We start from the raw sequence: 26,853 nt of genomic DNA, 5'->3' as shown, positions 1-26,853 counted from the left end.
GGTATGGTTTTCGCTCTGACATCTGTCCCTGCTGTGTGTCACTTCTCGACCTTTCCGCTGCGTGTGTGTCCATCATCTCTTTTGTCTGTGACTACTGGCATGGGTGATCATGTGAGCGGCGTGTGTTTATTTCACAGCGTGGGGCAGGAGGGGATCGCCACCGACTTGGGGATGCTGTGAAAATGTCATTGTTTGGTTGTGCTCCGCTTTATGATGGCGTTTATACAGCAGCGATGATTTTTCTTCCCCAGTGTGGCCCTCTGCTTTGTCTGCCTGGAATCAGGAATGGTAAATAAGTGGTAATGGGAGTGAATGGGAGGGGAAGTCAGCCAACGTCTTTCTGTCATCACTTTAGAAGGTTGCGACCCCAAAGCACGGTGGCACAGGGCTGCTAAATTATTCAGGCTGTGTCTCAAGCCCCGATCTCTGGAGGAGACGGCTTGTGATTGCTGGGAGCGGACTGACTGACATTTGCACATGAAAATCGCCTCTGTTTTCCCCAAACACCCGTTCTGCTTAAAGAAAACAGTTGAGGGACCCTGCTTCTGCGTAATGGGGGCTGTGGGTTGTGGTGGGTATCGCTGGCATGGCAGAGGAAACATTGGTTTTTAGATGCCGAGCAGCTAACGATCAGTCTCACTCATGTTTGCAACTCCTGGAGAAACAAACCAGGAGAAAAGTTCTGTTGTGAGGTGAAACTGCAGTTCAGGGTAAATGAATATCCCAAAAGTGTCAATATAATAAGCATAAACGCAGCTTGAAAATTGGAGTGGCAGAACCGGACCTAGGGGACTGGCTGACTCATAAATCATCTTTCTGAGTGGGGTCAAGGGCCATTTGACTGAGACATGAGCAGAAATGTGATTTTAGTAATGGGAATATTTTCTCACCAATAATGCAATAACACAATGTGCATATCCCGGCATACATATTGATTAAATGCCAGCATTTTGTGTCCATAGAAATTCCAGATGGCTGGGATTAATGAAAAAATAGAGAATCAGTGTGTTCCAAAAGGCCACTGCATGTTATCTCAGTGCACATTTACACATCTCTATAATGATGCATTAGGCTTATATGTGTTAGAGCACAACTATTCTGAAATTGAAAATGGAGGTTTGTTTTATTATAATTCATTACAATAAATCTTGAGTAGATTGTTAACAAAAAACAGTCCACACAATCCGAGTTGTTAACTGTTATTCAGCCAATTAAAGCTGAAGAGCTTTTGATTAATCAGAGTCCTTCCAGAGTGCAGTTAGCGAGCGAGTGAGCAGGCAGGAGAGTGTGTGTGTGTGTGTGTGTGTGTGTGTGTGTGTGTGTGTGTGTGTGTGTGTGTGTGTGTGTGTGTGTGTGTGTGTGTGTGTGTGAGGGAGGAGAGCAAGAACATCCCTCTGTATGCTGGACCATGTCTCTGAGCTGAAGGCGAACGGAGCTGGGGTGAGGGGTGGGGGAGGCGCGGGTGGTGAGGTGCAGAGGATAACTGGCCCTACTGGGAGGGAGGGTAGAGGAGAAGGAGGAGGAGAAGAACACAGCTAAAGAGAGGGAGGGTAGGAGAAAGGGAGAAGGAGAGGGTGGAGCATCGGACAGATGACAAATTGTGATTAATAAACGTGGTTCAGGACAGCAGTGTGGAGGGCTGTTATTAATAGAGAGAATTAGAGTGGCTGTGCAACTCAATCTGCACACTGTCACTCTGCATCAGGCCCCATAATCAGAGCCTAATGAAACAGCACAGCACCAGGATGTAGACACATCCACACCCGTGCACTCTGCTTACAATTCAACACTGTACAGTAAACACATATGCTCAAGTGAGGGAGAAAATAATGCATTTCATGTTAGAGTGCAGGAACAGTATGACACATGGACTAGTGGGCCTCAACAAACGAACTTCATATTCATCTTTGAACTTTCTTGCCAAAAATTTTGCCACACATTTTGCATAAATACAAGACATCCATTTCTTTCCCTTTTTACTCCATGATGTATCCCACAGCAGCCTTATTTCCAAGGGTAAGACCAATACAAGCATCAGATGCATCAGAGATTTACATTCACATGTTACTTCTCATTCATTTACAGACATGCAGTAAATACAGAAATGTGGATGTCTTTTTCCAGCATTGATTCCCTGGTTTTAGCCTTGCCCCAAATCACCTCTTTATATCCCTAATGACCTCTAAATTGATTTACAAGAGAGTAATCTACATGGCAAAGAATGCGAGCTTGATAGCTGTATTCTTGTCAGTGTTAACTGTGGGAGATGTGAGCAGTGGCCCCCGGGGAGCGACGGAGCCTTCGGCAGCTACGTGCCTCTTGGGGACAAGATGTCATCACCCCTCAGAGCTGCTGCTCTGTATGTGTTGGTCACACTCCCTGCGCTGGTGTGGATTGTGTGAGAGTGCCACTATCTCAAAACACAACACAATATGTCACGTATATCTGTGTATGATGTGTGACATATAATATCTCAGAGATAGATATACTGATAGATGTATCTCCTCAGAAAGAGGAGGGGAAGTTGGTGGGACGATGGCTAAGTGAGACCACTGCCAGGCCATGTTTCTTGTGACAAAACCAGGTATTTCCAACAAAACGCTGGTATATTTTCCAGTGTGTTTGTGGCAGCAAATCCAGGTATTTTAAGGCAAAATATGAGATTTTCCCAACCCTAACCAAGTGGGTTTTATGCCTAAATCTAAAGAAATGAAACATAAAGTGGATTGCTTAGCCTAAATGTTGCTTGTGAATGGCTGAACTGAAGAATTAGTATGCCTATGCAGACAAAGCAGCCATAGCAGAAGAGAAATATAACATGAGTAATGTAACCATAAATAAGTTCCTGCTCCTCTCTTGCTTGTTTACACAGAAGAGAAAAAAGCTCGAGCTGGAATTATGCAGGCGTGTGCACAAAAGACAGAGATTAATTCTCTGTGTATCATAATATATGAAATTAATTATTAAACAAGCTAATAACTCAAACAGCCCAGTACTGGTCGGGCCTTTTTTCTATTGGTGACAGTGGAGACTGTGTGTCACACTGAAGTCAGAGCAAGTGACGCGATAAAGCAATTGCATTGAATTAAAAAAGAAAAAAAGAAAAAGACACGTTTCATCAACATAATGCATAATGTTGAAATTTTAGTTGAGTGTGAATACTAAGGGAAGCAAATCAGGAAGAGAATAGGGAGGGGGAGACAGACAGCTGAAAGACATGCGCATATTTCAATATTAATCACCTCAGTAATATTTTAACAGGCTTTAAAAATCCAATCCTGAGCATATTGCCTCTGACTGTTGGCAATGATTATCTCCTCCCACTGTTCTAGTGGGCCAGACTGACTGACCCGCAAACTGGGACTGACACAGCATTTAACTCATCCCCGCCCTGCTCAGCTATACCAACATTTCCCAATGGAAATATCACTCCATCGCTCCCCAAACCTTCCACGCCTTCTGCCTCAATTTCCCACTAAATCCAACCGATCCTTGGAAAACCACCTTAAAACTCGGTGATTATCCGCCTCTCCATGTCTGCAGGGATCAGGTCGGATGATCCCCGCTTTGCCAGACCGTGGTCATCATATCTGAGGAGAGAGAGGTCGAGGATGTGGTGGTTGATGAAAAGGGAGTCATCAATACTGTATGTAGACCTATTCCCCTTGCTCCCACCGCTTCGGCTATTAAACTTTAAACACAGAGATCTGCGATTGTGCCTGTCAGACAGGTGACACAACTCCAAGGAAATGGTAATATGAGCTAAAGATGTTTCTGAAATGGAAGGTGTTGACCAGTGAATGTGACTTGGCGGTTACACAAATTGTAAAATTGCAGCATAATTGAAGCGTATTTTAGCCCACATGGCATCACATTATTTCCCAGCTGCCACTGTGACAGTGAGGAAACGCTAGCACAAGAATACAAAACATGGCCTCCCATTACAAATGGTGCAAAAACTCCTTTTTTCCATGAATACCTGCGTATGTCTATGTGAGTGCATGTGTGTTTGTGTGTAGACCAGAGTGCAGGAATTGTGCGTGTTTGTGTGTAAGGTTTTAGGTAAAGAGAAAAAGAGCACCACAATGTGTGGGGCAGGGTGTCTCGCTAATGAGGCTTTATAGCTGTGGGATGCCAGTCACACACACAGACAATGGTCAGGGGAACATTTAGTGTCTCCTCTCCATTCCTCACACATCATGCTGAGGCAGCTTTTACTTAGTCACCCTCCTCTGTCCTCCCTTCCCCGACACACAGAAGATGAAAACATCTGCCTTCGCTTTGCAACCCTTTATCAAGCATTTTGCTTGCAAAGAGTTTGCCGCTCACAACAGGTGAATGTCAGGCTAACAAGGCACAGATGGGAAGCGTCAGTGTGGTCCAGGCCTAATTTGTGTCAGTCCACAGTGAAATGCATTTACTATAGGATAAGGTTCACAATCATCATTTGAAAAAAGAAGAAAGGAAAATCAGGAGTATCACTGTAGGCTGCGGGTAGAATTCAATATCCATACATTTGGCTGTGGACTGCAGGTTTTTTTTAGACACAGAAGAGCAAGATGTAAAGGAGAGAGAGAGAGAGAGAGAGAGAGAGAGAGAGAGAGAGAGAGAGAGAGAGAGAGAGAGAGAGAGAGAGATCTAACAGGTGTCGAGAGGACTGCCCATGGACCAAACACTGCGAAAAGCGATACAGTGGACAAGCCACTCTGAACGGGAGCGTCAGATTACCGCGCGTCCCTAATTTTGAAGAAAAAGAAGAAGAAGAAAAAAAAAGTCTTCTCGCAAGTAAATCCTGGGCTTCATTTCCTCTGAAGTTATCGGCATTTAAATTCCATCTCCTACCTGGAGAGAAAAGGGGGGGATTAAGCGCTGATTAAGAAACTCACATCACTTTCCTGGCATCTCCTGCGCGCCCGTCGGCTCTCCGGCTCTCCATTTGGCATTCCAGCGGTACAAAGTCCTTCACTCATTCTGGTGGGACGCGGACTGAGCGGATACACACAGAATTTGATGCTCCAAAAAATTTGGGATTACAAAGAGCAGATGGTGAGTTTTTCTTTGTCTTTTTCTGTTTCTTTTAATTGTTTTAAACTAAACCAGAAACATGTCCATGGCGCGTTGTGGGCAATCACATATTTTCTGTAATTTACGTGCATCACTTATGAAAAAATATATGATTATTTATTGAAAACATCTATCTTTATTTTGGAAAATATTATTTTGATATTTATATTTATATTTATCATGTCATTTGAAACACCGTATGAATGAATTAGTTATATCTCATCAAAATTATGTATATAACAGTGATAAGAACAAATTAATTATTGAATGTCTTTGCTCTTTTTTGCTAATCTTTCCAGATGCAGATATAAAGAGGAGGGATCTATCAAAAACACACCCCGGTTGAAAAAAGTCTTAATGCTTTCCTGAAAACGGCACCTTTTTAATGTGGACACTGGAAACAAGATAGAAGTGTTGGCTCATAAGATGACTGTGTCAGGAAAAGATCTCTGATGAACTTTTGTCACTTACAGTCATGGCATCAATGAGAGGTCCGCGTGAAGTGAATTCCTGTGCTTTTTAGGGGGGGCATCACAGAAGACTCTTCTTTGAAAAAAAATAAATAAAAAATCATCCAAGAAAACAAACAAAACATCCCCCCTCTCAATGAGCTGAATTTGGCATCAGCCCTCATTTCAGCATACTTTTAATAAGCTCCGCTTTCACAACAACCATCTCAGTGTCAGTCATGGTTTGTGTTTGCTGCTGAAAACTAAAACTGGACTGCAGGACAACAGACTTCATCACATAAATTATGTTTTTTGTATTGTGTCACCACAAATCTGAGATGTTCAGATGTTTGTGTTTATTTCCTTGAACACTGTGGTGTATACAGGCTTCATATTTTTAACCATAAGCTCTTAAATATCTTCTCTCTGGTCCTTTGAACATCTTCATCGCTTCTCTCGGATCCTCTCGTACTGTTGTTTCCCTCCTGGCTCTCTGCCATTTTGTGTTCTCACTCATACTTGGCCCACTCTTTTCCCTCCACTCCTCTCCCCATCCTTCTTCACCTTTTCATACCACACTGGTTCTCTGAGAGGCTTCATCCTGGCCAGCACTATTCCAGCCAAGGGGGAAGAGGACTTCCTGACGCTGGCCGCCTCGCGGCTCAGCCGCAGGAAACGTGTCATCGGAGCTGCTGTGGGTGTGGCCATGGTTCTAATACTGTTGGTGGCCATTCCCCTGCTGGTTCACACAACCAAAGGGAGGAACACCGGAAATGCAGGGAGCCATTATAAAATGCTTGAGGGCTGCAGGATGGTATGTGACCCCTACGCTACGTCTCAGCCTGGCCAGGAGGTGTCAGCTGTGTCTCCGCCGCCCCAGGATTACTCTGGGAAGAAGATAAAGTCTGGGCTTCGTGGGCCTCCAGGGATCCCTGGCCCACCAGGAGCACGTGGACCTCCGGGAGAGCCAGGCAAACCAGGGCCACAGGGGCCCCAAGGTCCAGGTCCTGGTGGCTATTCACCTTCACTCTACACTCCCAAAATCGCCTTTTATGCAGGGCTACGCAAGCAGCACGAAGGGAGTGAAATACTGAAATTTGATGATGTGGTGACCAATGTAGGTAACTACTACGAGCCCAGCACTGGCAAGTTCACCTGTCCTCTGCCTGGCATCTACTTCTTCACCTACCATGTTCTAATGAGAGGTGGCGATGGGACCAGCATGTGGGCTGACCTGAAGAAGAACGGACAGGTTAGTAGTGTGTGTGTGTGTGTGTGTGTGTGTGTGTGTGCGTGTGTGTGTGTGTGTGTGTGTGTGTGTGTGTGTGTGTGTGTGTGTGTGTGTGTGTGTGTGTGTGTGTGAGAGAGAGAGAGAGAGAGAGAGTATGTGCATGCATGAAAGTGTGTGTTCAATCGTGTTTGTATGTATGCACACACACGACCATGCAACAGCTTTTTTCCCCACTGTTGACCATCCTGTGTTAACATTAACTCACATTCATTTCTGTAACATTGAGTTCTTCAGATTCGGAGCACATTCCACTTAACAGGTGGAAACATGGCAGCCAAAGAATGAAATAGCAATCTTTCTCCTCATTAAGGGGAATTCATGCTATACAGTCTAAAAGCACAGCTACAGATATTTGCGTTCCCACATGTGCTCTGTCTAAATGACAAGTGGCAGAATGCAGCCACCGCCACCAAAAGTAACAGTTTAATTAGTAGGTATCACACACAGAGCTTGATTATCGCCAAAACACAAGCGCAAAAGAGCACTGGAAAAATGTCTGTCAGAGCGTGGACCAGTCAGTTTACACCTCAGCTAAATAAATAATGAATGTGAAATTGACAGTCCACTCATCCACTCCCTCATTCCCCAGACACTAATTAAAGACAGAGGGGCTGATGTGGGGGGGGGGGACGAGAGGTGGGATAAATCACAAGGATTTCATCAGAGGACTCCAAATTCAGGAAACATTCTTCAAGTTGCTTTTTACATTCGTCCATTCATCAAGGACTTTAAATGCAAATGCTCTCCTCAGACCTCACTCTCCAGTCGTAGTGTACTGTTTAAACAAGTGCACACAGGCTGATGTGGAATCATAAATACTGTATGGGTCATCAGCACAGCTGTAAATAAGGCCGACTTAGAATGTCTCTTTTAGGCTCGATTTGGTGAGACACAAAACTAAATGTTTAAAATCAACCATCCTTAATTAGTCTTTGATTGTTTATGCTTGATATCACAAGGGTGAATATGTATTGAAAGCTGTATGCCAAATGTCCTATATTGTCATTCAAGTCATCTTAGCCTGCTAAATAATTTATACCTCTTAGATTAGATCTGTGAGCACCCGCTATACTTTCCTCTCCTAACCCCTCCCCAGCTTGTTCATTGATTCTCCATTAATTATCTTTTCACTCAACTCAATCATTTAACTTCACCCAGGTCTGTCTGGTGCCCGTCAGGTGGCCTCCTTAAAAAGTTCTGCTAAATAGAGCACTCACCTAACAGGGATCAACCCAAACAGAGCAGCTGCTAGATGAAAGGAGTGTAAATGAAGTGCTGCAGAATGCCTGATCATGTTTGGCGTTATTGAAGCCCTGAGGCAGGTGGGTACTCTGCCTGTCAGTCAGAGACTGGGGTTTACTAAATGGGCACGATGTCTGACAAGTTGCTTTCCTGACTGTAGAATCAGGTGGCCTGTTTTACCATTGCCGTAGGTGCTGAGGCTTTATTGGATATTTTGTCTGCCTGTTGGGATTTATTTTTACCCAAAAAAGTCACAAATTTTCCACCTTCCCTTTATGCTTGTCTTGTAACTTTTTACACCTTAGCAGATAAGGTCATTTGTAACTGTGGATTTGTTAGGCAGCTAGTCCAAAAAGATTCAGGACTCACAGACAGCGTCAGTGAGAATGAATGAAACTCAAGAGACTCGACATGGCAGGAGCATACTGAGATGTCCACTTGGAGACAGTGAAGGGGGGGGGGCGGGGGGCAAAACAAGACAAGTGAGTTGATGGGAAGATCAGGGATGGAGCAGAGGAAGATAGATGACTTAATGGAGGTGTGGAGGCAGTGGGCTGGTAGACGAGGCATTGGGGAGGCTGGTGGTGAAGGCCAGGATGAGATCAGGCACGATGACCAATGGACACCCACTCAACACGTCTGGGCTTGACAAGTGATCAAGGCCGGCCAGAAAGAGAGACAAAACTGGTGTACAAACTGCACCAATTGCAGATAGAAACATTTTGAAAGCATTATGTGAATTAATGCTGGACACAAGTAGATTTCCTCTGGGAATTTCTGATGTATAACTCCTGTATCTCTGTAAATGATGTTTAAACGGGCACACTGCATTGACTGATGGACTGCAACTTGTGTCATGTGACATGAGTGAAGTATAATGCGATGCCAGGATCTCAGGAGGATATGCTGACTGTGGCAGGGCTTCCATGGGATTCCTATAGATCCAATACCTATTACCTTCACTAAATCCCCACTCTGTAAAGCCTACCTGCTCACACCTCAGTCTAACTTTCACAAATCATTGCAGCATGACAGGGCTTCAGAGTCAGGGGATTTGTGATTGAAGGGGGTCACACATGAGTTGCTTCCATGTATGTAATGCAACGGTAATTGACTTGCATTACAATGTATGATGGGAATATTTGCTCAACACTGTTACAACCTGTTCAGCTGATCAACACTCACTGTTATTTGCACAGCCAGGAAACAGAAAGGCACACGATGCTAAATTTGATAACCCCATTTGGGAAGATGATGGATCCATATTATATCCTTATGATACTTAATGACTGAATATTGATTTTTGCAAAATAGCTGTCAATGCACTCGTCATTGGTGCCACTGCTATTATAAACCCGTTTAATGACACTCTCCCTAATTCGGTGTCAAGGATATATGAGTTGTATGCTACTTGATATTCCAGCTTGGTAGCAAATGTTATTAACACAGTCTATGCTAATATCAGCATGCTTTATGCTGTGAAGGGTGGTAATATGTCACGCGTGCCTCCTCAGCAGAACTTCTCCCTTTCCTCTCATTAACTGAGCTGTTCAGCATAACGCTCCACTATATATTCTTAATACAATGTCCAATGTAGACAAATAGATACTGGCCTGGCTCCAGCTTAATCTCTCCCTTGTTTTTTCACCTGTCATAGACTTTTTTTTAATTACTCAGTTAAAGGTCAAGTTATTTCATACTGTGATGTTAAAATGTCATCACTCTCTGTAATGACCGCTACCTGTATTAACTTCCCACAGAGAAGTACAGAGACATAGATTTTCTACAGGTGAAATATAATTAGCATCAGAGCGAGGTGCTAGGAAGACTTAGATATAGAGCAGAATTTGTTCTATGAAGATGAGCTAAATCCACAAGAGATATAAATAAAATACCACACTGAGTTCTGATGAAACAAAAAAATTAAAATCAGTCAATCCCTTTCATACTGTGTACAGGTTTGACCGTCATAGCGCAGCAGACTACAGGCTATAATACTGAATGGCAGGTAATAGCAATCTGAGGTACGGTTCAATGCTACAGTCGCTTCTCACCATGTAATCCCTGGGCTCCCAGAGGAGAGGGAAAACCTATCCAATAAATATTCTATTTTCACAACATCGCCCCCCTCCACCCATGCCCAACCCTCCTGCCATGCACTGGAGTCCCTTAGGTAAGTTTAACAGCTACTTTTCTATTGTCTCCGCTCTAAGAGGTCAGTATATCACAGTGAATGAATCCTGTCAGTTTTATTACCAGTGGAGCACAGCCCCACAGATAAAAACAAGACTTCATATACCACCACTACATCTCCCTGGTCTCACAAAATAGCCTCGCTTGATCAGTCTGTTACCCTGGGCCCCTCCTCCCTCCCCTTTCCTCAACCCTCTGGTCGTTGTTTTTGTTTTTTCCTCCCTCTGCCTTCTTTTTGTCTATCCTTGTCTGTCTTCTGTGCTGCGGCTCCACTTGTATAGAAAATGACACTGCAGCTGCTCCCCCACCACCCCCGCCCCTCCCTCCTCCTTCCTCCTCGCCTGTGGCCCCCTCTGCTCCCAGGCGTGTTTACTGGAGGCCCTATAATGAAAGGGCTAGGCGGAGACAGAGACAGCCGCAGGCAAGCCCTGGGGGCCCCTGCCTCACGGCTCACAACGCTTCCAGCTCCAGGATCAGCACAGTGTGCTGCCCGGTTCACACGGATCAGTCTGTGTCCTCCAGCCGTATCCATCTCCTCTGTCAGCTTCCTGTCCTAATCCCACCAAGGCTCCCTCATGCCTCTCTGACTGGTATCTACATTAATTGATGGCTTGCATTATTCCTTCATGCACAGCAACATTAGCCAAAGTGCCAATTCATATATGTTATGAAATGACCTCCATGATGAGAATTTAACCGCACTTCCATACTTTAAGTCATGAGACTGCGTGGAGGCCTGAGAGGAGAAAGATCTCCCTACGACTCCCTCTCCGTTACACTGTTTGGCCAAAATAATGAGCAAGATGACATATGCTTGGTGTCGATGGGAAGTCACAACAACAGCATCACTGTCAGCTGCAGCCAAAGATGCAAATGTGATATTGGTTGTCAGTTCACATATCAAGCAGAATAACAATATAACCTTTACAGATGACAATGGATGGGTGTCGTTATTTGAGAGATGGTCTTATGAGGGCCTAAGAAAGGGTACATTATGCTCACAGTTTAATTATACTAATTGGGCAGCCTGGGCAACACAAGGGTATCCAATCTTTAAAAAAAAAAAATAATAATATATATATATAAAAAAATATAGATAGATAGATAGATAGATAGATAGATAGATAGATAGATAGATAGATAGATAGATAGATAGATAGATAGATAGATAGATAGATAGATAGATAGATAGATAGATGTGGGTCTGATTATGAAACAAATTGCTTAGATTTTTCTAAAGGCAAACTCTGCATTTTGTAAATGCTATAAATGTGCTCAATGATAATTAGTCATGTGCTATTTAAGCACCTGCTACCTGCTGTTGTAAAATAAATGTTTTTTTTCTCTTATGAATTTTGATTTTGCTCAAAAGAATATAACAGATAGATTAAAATATTAAGGATGTCATATTACATTAGAATATTTTGATCAAATAGTAAAATCAGTTAGCTGATTTATTTATCAACCTCTCAACTGCATGACACTGTCATATATTGTATAGTGCTCAGACGGGATCAGGTTACCTCTGGCATCCCTCAGCCAAATAACTGATTATGTTTCAGTGTCAATCAACTTTATTTAGCTTAAATAATTTCAAAACATATCTGATGTACCAAATTAGAAGTTTGTGAACGTAACTTCTAGCAGACAGAGATGCTATCTCATGTGCACACCATGTATGAGTCTCAAACTGGTTTTATTCAGTACATGATGTTTACATGAAATATACAGTAACCTGCTAACTCAGGTTATTGAAAACCGTATTGATGCCTGAGGGGAAATTCACATGTTACAACTGCACAGGTGGGCAAAGTGGTAAGAAAACAGACAAAAAACTGCTTGAATTAAGTGTATGAAAAACTAGAATAAGAAATTAGAGGTGGCAATAAAAAGATGTATACAATATATACTTTACAATACTTTAGACTATGCAAGTGAAATATGTATTTGAGTTGAATAATATACAGGTTTCTGGTTTCTCGTCTGTGCAGACATGTCTTTCACTTCTCCACATCCCAGTCATTACCACATCTACAGACGAGGAACAGGTATTATTGTATCTGACATTCACTTCCTCGCCACTTTTTGCCCGCTGAGCCAGTGTTTCTTTTAATTCTATTTTTCTTTCACTTTTCCTACATAACGCGGCATATGGTGCCCATTTATCCTATGTTAAAATGAGAGAAGCAGAATAGCTCTGCAGTGAGAAATATAGCCGTTTTAAAAACATCCCTGAGGACGACAGAATTTGAAATTTAATGACAGAAGACTGTTGCAGTAGAGTAGCGATAGCTGTGGTGGGTTTAACTGTGTGGTTGTTGAACTGCGGGTCCTCATGAGATCTACTCCTCTGCTCCCTTAATCAATCTGGTTTAGACTGGACAGGAACATGCGTTTCACCGGTCACCAACATGCTGTAAATGTTGGATGCAGCACTCATGACCTGCATCTCATATTAGGAGACCTATAGATAGTGTCCAGGAAATTGAACACAACTCCAGGGTTAATAGATGGTGGACAATGTGCACAGACCAGGGAAAAATGGATTGCTACAGGGCAGGAAGAGGATATTTTTTTCAGTTACAGTAATTCAGGTTCTGTTGCTCAGCGACTGACTGTTTTCAAATTGATGCATGCTCGTTGGGGAGAAAGGGGCCCCAGTGATGGGAATGACATGATGGTAGTTGAGTTGCAGATCATATTCTGCGGCTGTCATGGAGATGTGCGTTGCTTGTCTGGCTGCTGACACAGATTGAGTGCTCCCACCGTAGATGGACACTGAGCCAGACACAAGGCCACTGATGGCTGACATATGCCTGATGATTGGAGCTGCTACACCAGAATTATTGATACACCTTATTTACCAGGTTTTTAGGAATGAAGCCTAGTGTATGAAAATACTTTTCCACAATTTTCTTTTTGTTAAAGTACTCTATCTATCTATCTATCTATCTATCTATCTATCTATCTATCTATCTATCTATCTATCTATCTATCTATCTATCTATCTATCTATCTATCTATCTATCTATCTATCTATGAGATATTTTAGAAATATTTGAAATATATGAAAAGGTTGTGCAATCTTTTAGTATATATTATTTTATTTATTTTGTATTTACACTTTCTTTTGTTCAGTTGTTGTTCAATCATATATGACATATATTTTGCAAGGTATGTTTGTTATAAAATTTGTTATAAAATCAACAGGACAATAATAAATGGACAAATCTTGTTTTCTCTGCAACTTTAGCTCACTCTAGACATGTGTATTTAAATATCTACAATGAGTAAACCCAATTAAATGTGTTAACAAACAAGTAAAGATCCACTGCTACTGGGTCAATAAGACCAAACTCACACACAGCATGCAAATGTAAAACTGTCTGGCTTCGGCATAGCCACTCAATATCATGCATATTGAGCTGGCCTAGGATCATAAGCAACAGGTCAATAGCTGGTGTGTGGATAGTGGTGATGTTTCTCAGCTGAGCTAGTTTCCCCGCAGACAACCTGTTGTCCCCATTGAATCGGATTATCTCCACAACCCAATCAGATCTCCATCCTCGGCCCTTTCCCCTGAGCCCCAGCCACAGCTGATCAATAAGAGGCAGAGTGGCTGCGTTCTCAGTCCACCTCCGGGGTCACAGGTCACAGTTTCATCCATCTGTTTATCCAGTATGAATGCAGAGGTGATGCCATGCTGTTAATAATTGATCGTGACCCAACCTGCAAAACGAAAACAAAAAAAAAAGTGAGAGAAAGGAAAAGAATGAGACATGGTAGTTTTAGCTTTAAAGAGCGGCTGAGTTCCTGGAGCTGTTGAGTAAGTGGTGGTGACATTTTCAAGTGTTTGTTCGGTTTCGTGCATGTTCTAATTGTCAATGCGTATGTCCTCTGTGGGTGACAGGTGAGAGCCAGCGCCATCGCTCAGGACGCTGATCAGAATTACGACTATGCCTCCAACAGTGTGATCCTGCATTTGGACGTGGGCGATGAGGTGTGTGTGCAGCTGGACGGAGGAAAGGTCCACGGAGGGAACACGAACAAGTACAGCACCTTCTCCGGCTTCCTCATCTACCCAGACTGAAACTAATCCTCGCTCACAGAGAACGGACACTGACACACACATAGACATACTCACACCGACACAGACATGAGCGTATGCAAAATAATGCACATAGACAGGTGCACACACACACACACACACACACACACACACACACACACACACACACACACACTCACACACACAGATTACAACAGACTGCAGAAGTGTGGATTGAGTGAAAATCAGAGATAAATGGAATTAAGAGGAGTTGTGTGATTTGGAGCCAAGCATCATGAGCATTTATTGGCACCCTTTATGTGCAAATATGAATTTCAGAAGATGTACAGTACAGGTGCACATAAAAATTGCACGATGTGGCTCTGAAATATCTAAAATACTTTAATGTGTTGCATATTACCTGACATTGTGAGAACTAGAATATAACAATGCCATCAGTCTAATTATTTTTTACTGCAATAATGGTTGAGGTTGCCGTTAATCAAGATGGCAAATGCAAACATACTGTATTCCAGTCTTTACCTTATACATTTCTGCTCTCCATTCCAATGACCTCTGGTCAAATGGCCTGACAATATTTTGCAGTTCATCAATGTAAAATATTTTTCCCTTGAGTGAATTTCGCCAGATGAAATGAATTAAATCCCTGCTGTGATCCCCCTGCATTGGGTCAGTCCTGATTAAACTGAGGCCATCTGAATAAACACAGATGTCTGACCTTTCTTTCTTGTTTCCATCATGACGCAGGACATCACACAGCAAGCTAAAACAAAACATATTAATATTGCAAGGCAACACATTTTATACTTGTGTGTGATGACATTTTACTTGCCAAGTGCATTATTGACAATATTGTGTGTGTGCGTGTGGGTATGTCAGTATGTATGCGTGGATACATATGTAAGATAATGAGGCAGTGAAAAGCAACAGCTGCAGTGTTTTATTTACATTAAATGTTGTATGATACATTACAGACACATTACTGTAACTACACTGCCATACATACTTAGTACTTTATTTTTTAAAGAGACCCTGTCTGAGTATCATCATGTGTATAAACACAGTAATATCCTGGGATGGGCTATCTGGTATGTTGAATAGGTTGAGTAGACAATTGCAATTAAAATATCTATACCTACCTGGTCTGTGTTCTTGCATGTTGTCTTGGCATGGTGAAGGTCAGGGCTGAATCAGGACATGTACGTTACAGTCATAAACGCATGTGGACCCTTGTTCAGTTCTAATTTGGAGTGATCACTCGGACTGACTGTGGAGAATTGGATGTATGACTTACAACTGAGATCGAAACAACGGTGGCTGACCGCAGCCACTGCCTGCTATACAGCATGGATTTCCAATATGTCTTAAGACACTAAGACACAAACATTAATACCACTGTATTGACCTCAGTTTATAATACACCCAGGATCTACAAAATCCAGCCATTTGAAATGCAACAATATTGTAATCAATTGCACAAACAAACCAAATTGGTTCAGTGTTCGATAAGGCTTGACATTGTTTATTAGGGTTCTGAACCAAGATAATTTGTTGGAGAGCAGAAGAAATACACCCAGGGAATTGGTGAAATTTTTCTTAAATAATATTTATATATTCCTCTCAATTTATTGATAATCCCACAGTGATTTCATGGAAGTCATGCTATCTCTCTCTCTCTCTCACACACCCCTCACACACCTACTTACCCTGCCACTTTGACTCAATTTCTTTTTCTGAATTCATACAGTATACTTACTCTGCTGTGGAAAATAGAATATTTTAAATTTTGATACTTGAACTAGAAAATGACTATTTTCATGATTGGTCCATCTGGTGATTTTTTTTATTGATTAACTGACTATTTGGTACAAAAAATGACAGAAAAAAGTAAAACGTGTGCAAAAATAGGAGTGCAAGGTGCAAGAAAGGTCTTGTGAGGGTAGCGGCCACTAAAGCCAAAGACATTCTGTTTAATATAAGACAAAGAAAAGAAGTAAATACTCACATTTCTGAAGATGGAACCTGTCGATTTTTGCACAAAAATTAAATGTTTTGATAATCAATTACTAAACATCACCAATTAATTTTCCTTCCATCATAAATCTACCCGATTAGTCTGTTTCTCTGTGTGTGTGCTAATAATCAGTACTGTCAGACAGGCAAGCTGTTTTTCTGAGAGAAAAATAAATTAAAGAAGAAAAGTGATTAGAATTCAAGACTTTTTGCTATTAGCTCACCATTACCTGGAAAACAAAGAGCTGCTGAACGCTCTTTGTTTAAAGAAAATATGTGTGTGATACATATAGTTTATGGATGATCTATAAACTGTACCGTATGTTATACATGGCATGAAATGACTGATAGACACTGCATAATGGAATCGTGGGTGTCATTTCATGGATTGCACCTAACAATGTTTACAAATCTCAGCTATGTGCGAGTCCGTATGTGAACATTTGCACACTCCATGCCCTTTCCTACAATGCTAATATGACCAGTTCATTCTATAGTTTAAATACAGCCACTTTAACAGTTCCTAAAGCAGGGAGAGGGAGCCATCATCTCCATGTTAAATAGATGAAACTTAGATTATTGGCAAAAGGGAAAGTCTAATTAGAGTCGAGAGCGGATGGCATTCTGTCATAAACACGCAGGACTTAAAGGATTTGGTGAATCTGTTGCTCCTGAGTGGAGAAAGAGGGATGCAGGCGCACCATGCCCGGGCCCAGCCCCCGGCTCTCTCTCTTGGCAGATTCCAGTTGAAAGTTAATTGGACGGGGAGAGGTCTGAGACAGGCTGCGCTGAGGCCCATTAGTGATTCCCCTGTCGAATGCAGAGCCACGAGGATCACAGACTCACAAATAGGAGGATTAAAATAATCAATAGCCTTGACTTCCATCGACCACACACAGACACACTGAGTAATTAGTGGACAACCTATTCAGCAGTGGTCTATGACACCCTCCTGAACCTTACCCCACACACACACATAAGCTCCACACTCCACTAGCTGTGGTGCCTAATGAGGGGAAATAGTTGTGGCTGCTTGGGAAGAAAATGAAGAAAAGGTCAGGAAGCCACCAAACAGCCTTCTACTGCTCATATCCTAATGCTTTGTCACCAGATCATTTCTAGGGAAAACTGACAGAATGGCCAAAAAAATACATTTTTTGGGGGGGCTGGAATTTGATTACTGGAATTTTTGTCGCAACCAACAGGAGAAAACCTAAATTGTCTCAGACAATTAGCCAGCAATGGTTATATTAACTTGAATTGAATTCATTTGGCTAAAAAGAAAAAACAAAACAAACAAACAAAAAAAACATAAGGAGCAGATCAAGATACCCCCCTTGCATTAAACATTGTAGATTTTGCCTTTAAATCAACCCTTTTAACATAGCAGATTCCAGCTGCAACACTGCCCTCTTGTGTCAATGGAAAAACACACACACCATGAAAACCCTACAACAAGGCACCTTATTCTACTGAACCAAACAAATGCACTCAAAACAACCAAGTTTTCAGGGAAAACATTTATTTAAAGGCAGCAACAAAACTGGGGTGAACTCAAAACATGGGATTCCATCTGAAATGTCTCTTTCTACTTCATGATAGTATGGCTTTGAATATACCGGATAACTACTGAGAGGGAGGAACATGTTCCTCAGCCAAAGTCTTAGCCAATGATACAGTAGTTCGCTGACAGCTATTACGTATACATATATATATATATTAATGTCCTGTCTAACATTGACACACTAGTATCAATAGTTACAGTATATCATGATCAATTTATGTCATCTTAAGTGCTGCATCTTGGAATATTATTGCAAACAATGCAAGCACAGGGACTCCTGGATGCAAGTTGGTCACATGTGGGAAAGCGCCCGGCAGCAATAGCCAGGGTCATTTGTGGTCGTTTGTAGGGAATGTAAAGGCACTTTTTAAATTAAATGTGGAAAACTAATTCATGGAAAAGGCTGGGGGGAGGGCTATAAAAGGTAACTGCAAAAAGAGGGTACGTGTGACAGGGTAAAAAAGTAGGATGCTCTTCATCTTCACCCGTTCATGACCATCCTGACCAGTTCTGCAAAAAAGAGATGAGAGGGACAAATGTGAGACTCATGGTCTAGATCTTGGTAGAGACCCCCTCCAACTACAGCACGTGGCATTGAAGCCCCCTCTCTCCTCATCCAGCTTTGGTAAGCCTGGGTGGGAGGTGCTGCATTTGGAGAAGGATCCCCCATATTCTGCTCACCCAGATGAAAGAGAGGGATTGAAGAGGGGACTGAGAGAAAGAGGTGAGGTAATCATCTCTATCTCCTATTCAGCCAAAGCATTTGGCCATGTCTATGATCCAAGAAGAGCTGGTTAGAGAAGCCATCCTCGCTGTTTGCTTTCCTCTAGTTGAGAAGCAGAGAAAGGGGGAGAGGATCAGGGGAGCTACAGTCGAGTCACAGAGCGGCCAGCTGAAAATTCAGCTTCCATCAGTACAGAGGAGAAAACAATCAGCACAAGAGCAACTCATTGCAGTTTTCTGGTTAGTAGAAAAAGGGACTGGTCCACTCTTCTGAAGCTGGTGGCTACACTCCAGTGTCAAACATTTCTACAATGTAATGAACAGTCTAATTTGTCTGTCTATTAGAAAAAAGCCCCTCTAACACCACCTGTATTAGCACCAAAGGCATGCAAATGAGATAAGAGGAGCTGGCTTGTGACCTCCACATCCATCAGCTCAAATAACTCAAAAGTGGCCACTAGGCTTTCCCTGAATGAGACCAGTCACTTCCCTATGTGTCCACCATATCCCCTTATAAACTGAGGGGAGTCCCAGACACATGCAGAGGGGCATGCTGCAGCCAGGGGCCAAGGCAGAGGGCTGCAGGAGAGAGAGACAGAACAGCAGGAGGCTACACATGGGTCAAAGCCTCAGGACTAAAGATGAGAGGGACCAGCAGGCTTTCCCACAGGCACCTACGGGTCAAATCTAGTTAGCAACAGCACGTTGTTCCTGTTTGCCAATCTGAAGAGCAAACTACAGCTGATTAGTGTTAGGGAGGCCTAATGGGAGTGGATTATGTAATAGCTAAAATGCAGGAAAGCCTGGAGGTGCCATCTCATTGTATACCCAATGCCCGTACCGGCCCTCAGCCTGACATGATGTGGCGGACAAATGCTGTAGAGGAAGAACAGTTAACACACTGTCAGCAGTTGACATTTATACATGGCCTCTTAAAGCACTCAATTAGCCAAGAGTGACAGAACACATAACAGACAGTAACATGAACAGATACCGACCAAATCATAAGACGTAAACAAGCAATATAGTACTGAGGTTCAGTTTAGCCGTTAAAAAAGTGCTTCCGATAATTACCGTTATGTAACTACGACTTACACAAACTGAACATTTGCATCATTTCCAACATTTCACACGTCAACACAGCACATACAGAGTGTAATTCATGACCGAGGTTTCATTATCACATTGCCAAGACCGAGTATGATGGTTACTAGGGATGGCAGGATTGCAGTTCTATCTGCGGGAACCAGAATCGGGAGGGTCAGGTCATAAAAATCAACACTCTGATTAATGGCGGGTGGGTTGTGGGTGGGTGAAATAATGCAGAATTAATGAGGAAAATACTAATTACATTCTCTACAATGTAAGGAAAGCACCAGTCCTCCTCGTGAATCCTGAGCTCCATCAGAGGATGGATCAGAGGAAAAATGGATGGTTTCGGTGTACATATGGATTCTGATGGGGTCAGAGCCGATCCGCACATCACGGTTACATTGAATAGTCTGCATGTTTATGGTGACTGCATCGTCTTATTGTTATCTTTCGCTCTCACCTTCATAATTGATGCAGCCGTTTGCATCTTCGTGTCCTGCCAAGAGCGTCTCCACTTCCTCCTCTGTCATTTTCTCACCTGAAAAATGGCACATTTTCACATTACATGGGTCACACCACCAACAATAATTATTAATATTATTGTTAATGACAATAGCACTAAAAATACATCTGCACACCCCATGGTGAATAATATATTTACAAACATGGACTTTAGATGCATGCTTAAAGTTTGCATTAAATGAATTTTGCACTGGCCCTATCCATTGGGGCGATTACAGTATCTTACTGGCAGTGAAAATGGTGGTGTAAACATTATGTATAGAAAAAAAATCAACCCCAAACAGTCCTTCTATCCATATATCTTTTCAAGGATGACAAAAATGTAACGTGCCTAACGTGGTGAGGACGTGACGAAGCTCTGCTCCCATTACTGTGCCGTTGCCCTCCTTGTCAAAGACACGCAGTCCCTCCACAAAATCCTCCATGGAGCCCTGATCTTTATTCTTAGCGATGGCCTGGAACATGGGCAGAAACTGCTCAAAGTCTAGCATCTTGGTGTTCATCTCTGCAAAAAGACAAGAAAAAAAGAATATATGATGCAAGCCTTGAGCCTCCAATCTGATGATTTATGCATGTTAAAGACACAACTTTCAGTAAATTAACATTTTCCCCTCACCCTCAGCCTTGGGGTTGCCCAGAACCTTGAGCACCTCGGCGTTGACAGGGTTCTGCCCCAGGGCCCGCATGACATCCCCACACTGGCTGTAGCTGATCTTCCCATCTCCTGTCCTGTCGAACAGCAGGAATGCCTCCTTATACTCTGCAGGATACACACACATATGAATTACAGGGGGGATATGAATTACTGTAGATATGAAGAGATAAGCAAAGATGTATGGAAGAATGATGTGGAGAGAGGAAGTGAACTGGGAAGAGATGAAACAAAAAAGGCAGACAGATTATGAAGAAAATGAGAACAAGCAGACTAGAGAAAGCACAGATAACGATGATTGAAGTGATTAAGATTGTATCTGGGTGTCTGCTGGTAGGTCGAAATTTAAAGTGAGCAGGCAGGGCACACAGCACCAACCTGATAAACCTGCATGGGTTTACAATGCCAGTCTAGGTGAGATAACTCGAGCTGGTCTATCCAGGATAACAGACGTATTGATAAAACCTCTATGGGCAATCCCAAACTAATGTTGCACTTACAAGCTTTGCTCGAATATACAAAATTTACAATTTAAAGATGAAAGCTGAAATCCTTTCAATAAACAAGTCATTACTATTGCCATTTACATCCACTTAAAACTGCTTTCTCTCTTTACTCTGCTGGTTGACACTGCAAACACAACTTTAGCTTCCCAAATTCAGCAAATGGCAGTATATTCGGGTATACACTGTATATTTGTGTCAGTCATCCAGTCAGTCTTTGAGTTTTTCACTACACATCAACAAAAATTAGTTTAAACAACTTCACCAATGCAACACTACATGCAAACACGTGTTGATTAAGTTGCCAAAGATATCAAATATATCTGACTTACAAGGAAATGTGTTAACATCTTTTGGTAAATATGTGTGTCATAATGTTATATAATCATAATGGTCTGAGGATGATTGTAAAAGTGGCTCAACTGTCAAGAAAATAAGACACGGCAAAGACCATCCTAAATGCTCTACAACTTAACAAATTTTCTACAGAACATCAACAAGAGATAAAAGCTTTAAATGGCCCTCAAAGGTACTTCACTAAAGTGACCAAAAAGTTCACAAGATAAGTTACAATAAACACTTGTATTTTAATCTTTTGGATTACAGTAAAGTGTGTATATTTGACACACTATTGTAAAAACTGCCTTTGACTTTAATACTTAAAATCAAAATGTATTGACTTAAAATGTAAAAATGGAAAAAATCTGTAACCAACAGAATGTGTGGCAATTTCATTTGATAAACAATACAAATGTAATGAATCAACTAATTTTTTCCAGCTATGTTAATTGCCAGGAGGCTTTAAACCTTAAAAATACCACAAGCAGTACATTATTTAAGAAATTCGGTCAATCTTACACAAAAACACCAAAGAAGCAAAAATAAACCTAATCTGATTAAACAGTATTAAAGTTATACTTTTACAGCTTGTGTGCTTCAGTTAAGGTTCATGTTAACCCAGTGTCATCTCTAATAACATGCAACTCATTTATGTTAAAGAAGATGAATGCATCAGTAGTTCACACCGTTAGTCCTATGAGAGTCAGTGTCTGGTAGAGTCTATCTGGCAGAATGATCTTGCAGGTGGCTTGGTACATTTCATTTCCAAAAATCTTAAAAAGCTTCATCTGAGACTGCTACTGTTTTCCAGCTTCGCTTTGACCATCAATATTTTAGAGTACTGTTGATAAGTCAATAAGGCTGTGAGCTACCTGAGCCATCGAAATCATTCGCATTACCATATATTGAGTATTTTGGTTGTTTAAATGGAATTAATTAGGCTTTATCAATTGTCAGCAATGATACAATCTTGTCATGGATCACACGGTTGATCAACGTAGCTCTTGTCTAACATCAACCATTCTAGTCAGGCTCACCGGCCAAACAAAATAATTAGCTAAAATCTAGCCATGAGGGAGACATGGAGTTGGATTACACAATATCCGGGCAGCAGCCTGTTCCTAATGTTATGGGACAAGCTATTCCCCAAAAAAGCTCAGGCACTGTTGTGGAGTTTTTCCTGTTCTGAGGAATGTGCCTCTTCCCTTCTGGTGTGTGAGCACTTCTCCCAACACCATATTTGGTATGAGAGGAGTGGAGGAAAGTAGGAGGAGAGTGAGAGTAGCTATAGCCTATTATGTCAACGCTGATTAAACAAACCAGCCCGAGGACAAAAACCATCCACCGCTGTATCCAGCACCAAAAAAGGGCACGCTCGTGAAGATGCACCGCTTGGAAGATAACAAGCAAAGTTTATGGCAAACTGACATAGCCAGGGATGACTACTGTCAAAGGGAGGAAGACTTATGAGAACGGGTGTGAGCTTTGGCCATTTTTGGCTATCCAAAGTACTGCTAATGCATGATTGACCACATTCAAAAACACTGCAACACACGGTCAAAGCTGGCAAGTGCCATAACGTTGTATGAAATATATGACTGATTTTGACGTACCAAACAACAGTGCAAAGCGACTCTCATTCATGTTTAAAATAGGTTTGGTTTGTCCAAAACCAACATGCAGATCACACCCTAAACACTCAGAGATAGCCATCAGTTTTTTGCAGCAAGGCGGTCCCCTTTCGCTGACTTACCATGGATCTGATCCAGGTTAAATTCAATCTGGAAAGGACAAGCAGTTGCAAGTGGAAAGTGATGAAACAGTACGGAAATAAGGAAGGAAAACCTACGCTAAAACCAGGATTACTATGACAGGCGAGCACAGAGCAGGGCGATAGTGGAGATACAGGGCAAAGTGCCATCTCAACCGGGCAAGAATGAAAGCATGCATACCAAGGGAGGTCTGGAAAATGTCAAAAGACAAAGTCAAAACTCACCAAGGATTTGATCTTCCGAGAAGTCAGACTGTTCAAAGAGAAAGTAGGCTACATGAAAATGGTTTCCCTCTGTAGCGCAGTCTAAAGCTAGCTTGGGCTAACTTCAAAGGCTTTCGAGCACGTTTTTCAGTAAGTTAGGGAATATCTGTTTTGACTAAATCAGAGTATAGCACATTCAGTGATGATTGGTGCACCCGTAGGTACTTTGGCAACATTAATTAGGCTATCGTGTGAATGCTAACTTTATCTACCGTGCAAGCTAACGCTAGCTTCTCAAAAGTTGCACTTCCGCTAGCGACCAGCGAGGAAATTCAGATGATTAAAATCAACTTAACATCTTTGCAAAGCTAAAAATGATAATGAGACAAAAGGGTAATTACACAAAAGTAATGGTATTGCTAGTTAAGTCGAGTGGAACAAAAAACCCACCATAGTTGTGTTGGCTGAGGTGTGTCCGAGACGTCGGGTAACCAAAGAATGTAGACGGAATCAGAGAAGGGCAGGGTGAGAAAACCCTAGCAGCAGTGCGTCATTACGTAAGCACGCACGACGTCCTAGCGTCTGGGTGAACCGAAGAGCCACACTCCATATATAGGAATATATAACGGCATGGTTTGTGTTGTACAGTACATGAATTATATGCTTTAAAACTCCTCAAACTATACCATTTTTTGGTAGAGATGACAAGTACGTGGAATAAGCAACGTTAGGAGTAAAGGCTGAATGTAAGAGCTAAATTTAATTTACATATTCTGATCAGCCTGCCCTTAAGTAATTTAAATACTTAAAGTCCTCTTCTTGAACCTTCTCTTTTTGTGCTCACTTTAAATCTGAATTTCATGCATGTACCAACAAGCATGATCTTGGGATATAACTAGTGTCAATGGTAAATTTGAAGTCTCCAATGCACATACAGAATGGACTCAATATTGTTGAAATATATACAATTTTTGCACATTAATGTATTCCGGATTAAGTCTTTTAACAAGGAAATTAACTCTTTGTTTCTGACATAAAATATTATTCCAAGCACAGTATTTTATGTTTTAAAACATGTTTGGAGTGGATCTTTAGGGTAAGTTACGTTTAAGCAGCCTGCCCCTAACCTTGCAAAGTAATCAAGTCAGTGCATTCAACTGTTTTTCAAGAGATGCATGTTCTGATTAAGATATGATTTTTAAGAAAAGGATGTTTGTCCCTTTGCGGTGTGTGTTTGCTTTTGGTGGGCTTGACCCCACTTGAGTAAATTGATGCATGATTGCAGTGAATGACTTTGCCATAAGGACATTGAGTGCCTGGCCATGCAGGAATGATGGATTATTTTAGGCCTGTGAGACCATGAACTGATGCCACATCTCTTAACAGCCTGGCTAAAGTGCTGTCATTGCTCAGCAGGAGCTCTGGCCTCCTGTCAGGTCTGTGGTCCCACTGTGAGCAAAAGCGGGTATCTTAACATGGCCCACATACCCTCACAGGCTAAATGGGGCAATCTCACTCTATAAAATCATGCAGAGCACAGTGTAACACTTAAAGCGCATGAGGATAGCAGCACAGCTAAAGCATCAATAAAGCTAAGGCACATCGGTACAAAGTCTAATGGGGGCATCAGTTTTGTTTGAGATATTGAGTTTCTTCAATACATGTTTTCATTAAAATGTTTCGTCTGATTAACGCATGCCTGCTTTTGACTTGAAAACACCATGATGACTTTGGACATGCCAGCATGTTTTCATTTGTCACAGTTCCTTCTTTACTAAATGTCTATATCTGTCCATATTTCATACTTATTTACTCATGATGAAAAATGTTAATTCATTTTATATTTACTTCATTTCCAATCATGGAGAGGGTTGCGGAATTGGCATTATTGGAAAATTCAATAGCATTATTCGCTGTTTTTAACATATAAATATTTACAAAGGATCTTTACAATTTTTATTATCTAAGTGCTGTTACAGATATGTTTTAGAGGCTGGGTGTCTTACATCTGAAAAATGAAAGTATATTCTGCACAGGCTCTGCACCACCATCTACTCAGCTGTGATATTCTCTTCATAAATAGTTGATGTGGAGTATTGTTAATAATGGAGTGCAGAATTTGCTGCTGGACAAACTATAAAATAATGACACACTTCCTTAATAACCTCAGGGTCTTTACTCAATGCCTTGCTGCCTTCTGCATTATATTTTGTATAAGGTAAGAGGCCAACATTAGCCACTACCAAGATGTAGGTTATTGCACTCTCTCTGCCAGTGATGAATAAACAATGTGCGTCAGGTTGATCAGGTTCTATCTGACTTATCTCACAAGCTGTTATGTACATCACAGGATAGAAGGATGGGGAGGTTTGATCTCTGTGCAGCCAATTTTCAGTAGTGGAAAATGGGTTAAATAAAAGCTCTCTAAATTCTAATCTAGCAAGAAATAATTTCCTTACTTTGATATTTGAAATAGATTTTGGTTCTTGTAATTATAACATAACATTGCTGTGTAAACAGGTCATAAGGAGATGACTATTTATTTGTGGGACCTTCCCAATGGAAGAAATAGCACAAGCTGTGGCAGGAAACAGCTTCTTTCCCCCTAAGGGGGCCACCAACTGACTGACAGCCTCACTTTCGATGCCCCATTTCTTTGTATAGCTTAGATTCTGTCCCATTCCAGATTGATGCTGACACTTTACTAGCATCAGAGTCCTACAAAGCTGCTTTGCAAATAATCAGCAAGTGTTTTTATGGACCTGACTGGCTTTTCACTACTGTGTATCTCTAGCTGAGATTACTTAGCACCATACATAAAATACGATTAATAGAACATAGATTTCTAAGTATCGTCCTAATTAATGAATGCCCCACATTAGCTTTGTCATAAAAGGTAGTTACTCCACTCACCTCCAAAGTGCTGGGGTCAAATGGTGAATCTGAGGGACGCAGCATCCTAGGTTTCTGCTCTGGAGCTTGTTTTGGAGCTGCAGGAGCTGCAGGGAGGCAGGGGTAGGGAGGACCCAGTCTGGGTTGGGCCACTGGTGAAGGAGACTTCTTTATGGAGGGTTCTCTTTTAGGAGCCATTCCCAATGTCCTGGACAGGCAAAACTTAGAGTCAGATCTGTGCACCAGCTGCCGCTATGGCTGCTAAAGGAG

At 41.8% G+C, this 26,853-nt stretch overlaps 2 protein-coding genes across 6 annotated transcripts; one reads left to right on the top strand and one right to left on the bottom strand.

Moving 5' to 3' along the window:
• The first annotated feature begins 4,663 nt into the window (after positions 1–4,663).
• c1ql4a (complement component 1, q subcomponent-like 4) lies at positions 4,664–15,447 on the top strand. The gene is made up of 3 exons (XM_070968593.1): positions 4,664–5,046; positions 5,364–6,765; positions 14,150–15,447. Exons 2-3 carry the CDS (start codon positions 6,220–6,222, stop codon positions 14,327–14,329), a joined length of 726 nt encoding a protein of 241 aa, XP_070824694.1. The 5' UTR covers positions 4,664–5,046; positions 5,364–6,219; the 3' UTR covers positions 14,330–15,447.
• A 2,379-nt stretch (positions 15,448–17,826) lies between these two features.
• Positions 17,827–26,853, bottom strand: LOC139334800 (myosin light polypeptide 6). 5 transcript variants are annotated; one of them, XM_070967974.1, is made up of 7 exons: positions 26,605–26,796; positions 23,470–23,497; positions 20,839–20,982; positions 20,554–20,727; positions 20,161–20,238; positions 19,450–19,484; positions 17,827–18,395 (listed from the first exon to the last, which is right to left on the bottom strand). In XM_070967974.1, the coding sequence occupies exons 1-6, from the start codon at positions 26,779–26,781 to the stop codon at positions 19,456–19,458; spliced, it is 630 nt and encodes a 209-aa protein (XP_070824075.1). In that variant the 5' UTR covers positions 26,782–26,796; the 3' UTR covers positions 17,827–18,395; positions 19,450–19,455. The 5 variants fall into 5 exon arrangements, with proteins under 5 accessions (XP_070824075.1, XP_070824078.1, XP_070824076.1 ...); XM_070967977.1 differs by lacking the exons at positions 23,470–23,497; positions 26,605–26,796 and adding exons at positions 23,713–23,740; positions 24,142–24,225; XM_070967975.1 differs by lacking the exon at positions 19,450–19,484 and having other exon boundaries at positions 26,605–26,853.

Source organism: Chaetodon trifascialis, chromosome 8 (assembly GCF_039877785.1).
Source record: "Chaetodon trifascialis isolate fChaTrf1 chromosome 8, fChaTrf1.hap1, whole genome shotgun sequence".
Classification (NCBI taxonomy): domain Eukaryota; kingdom Metazoa; phylum Chordata; class Actinopteri; order Chaetodontiformes; family Chaetodontidae; genus Chaetodon; species Chaetodon trifascialis.
This window is presented reverse-complemented; position numbering and strand designations above follow the sequence as displayed.

Bases quoted from the DNA above. Each gene is read 5' to 3' on its own strand.
- c1ql4a (XM_070968593.1), top strand. From the start codon at position 6,220: ATGGTTCTAATACTGTTGGTGGCCATTCCCCTGCTGGTTCACACAACC. The intron at 6,766-14,149 runs GTTAGTAGTGTG...TGTGGGTGACAG, and splicing joins ACCTGAAGAAGAACGGACAG to GTGAGAGCCAGCGCCATCGC.
- LOC139334800 (XM_070967975.1), bottom strand. From the start codon at position 26,781: ATGGCTCCTAAAAGAGAACCCTCCATAAAGAAGTCTCCTTCACCAGTG. The intron at 20,983-23,469 runs GTAAGTCAGCGA...TGTATCCTGCAG, and splicing joins TAACCTGGATCAGATCCATG to AGTATAAGGAGGCATTCCTG. The intron at 20,239-20,553 runs GCACGTTACATT...GCCATTTTTCAG, and splicing joins TCACGTCCTCACCACGTTAG to GTGAGAAAATGACAGAGGAG.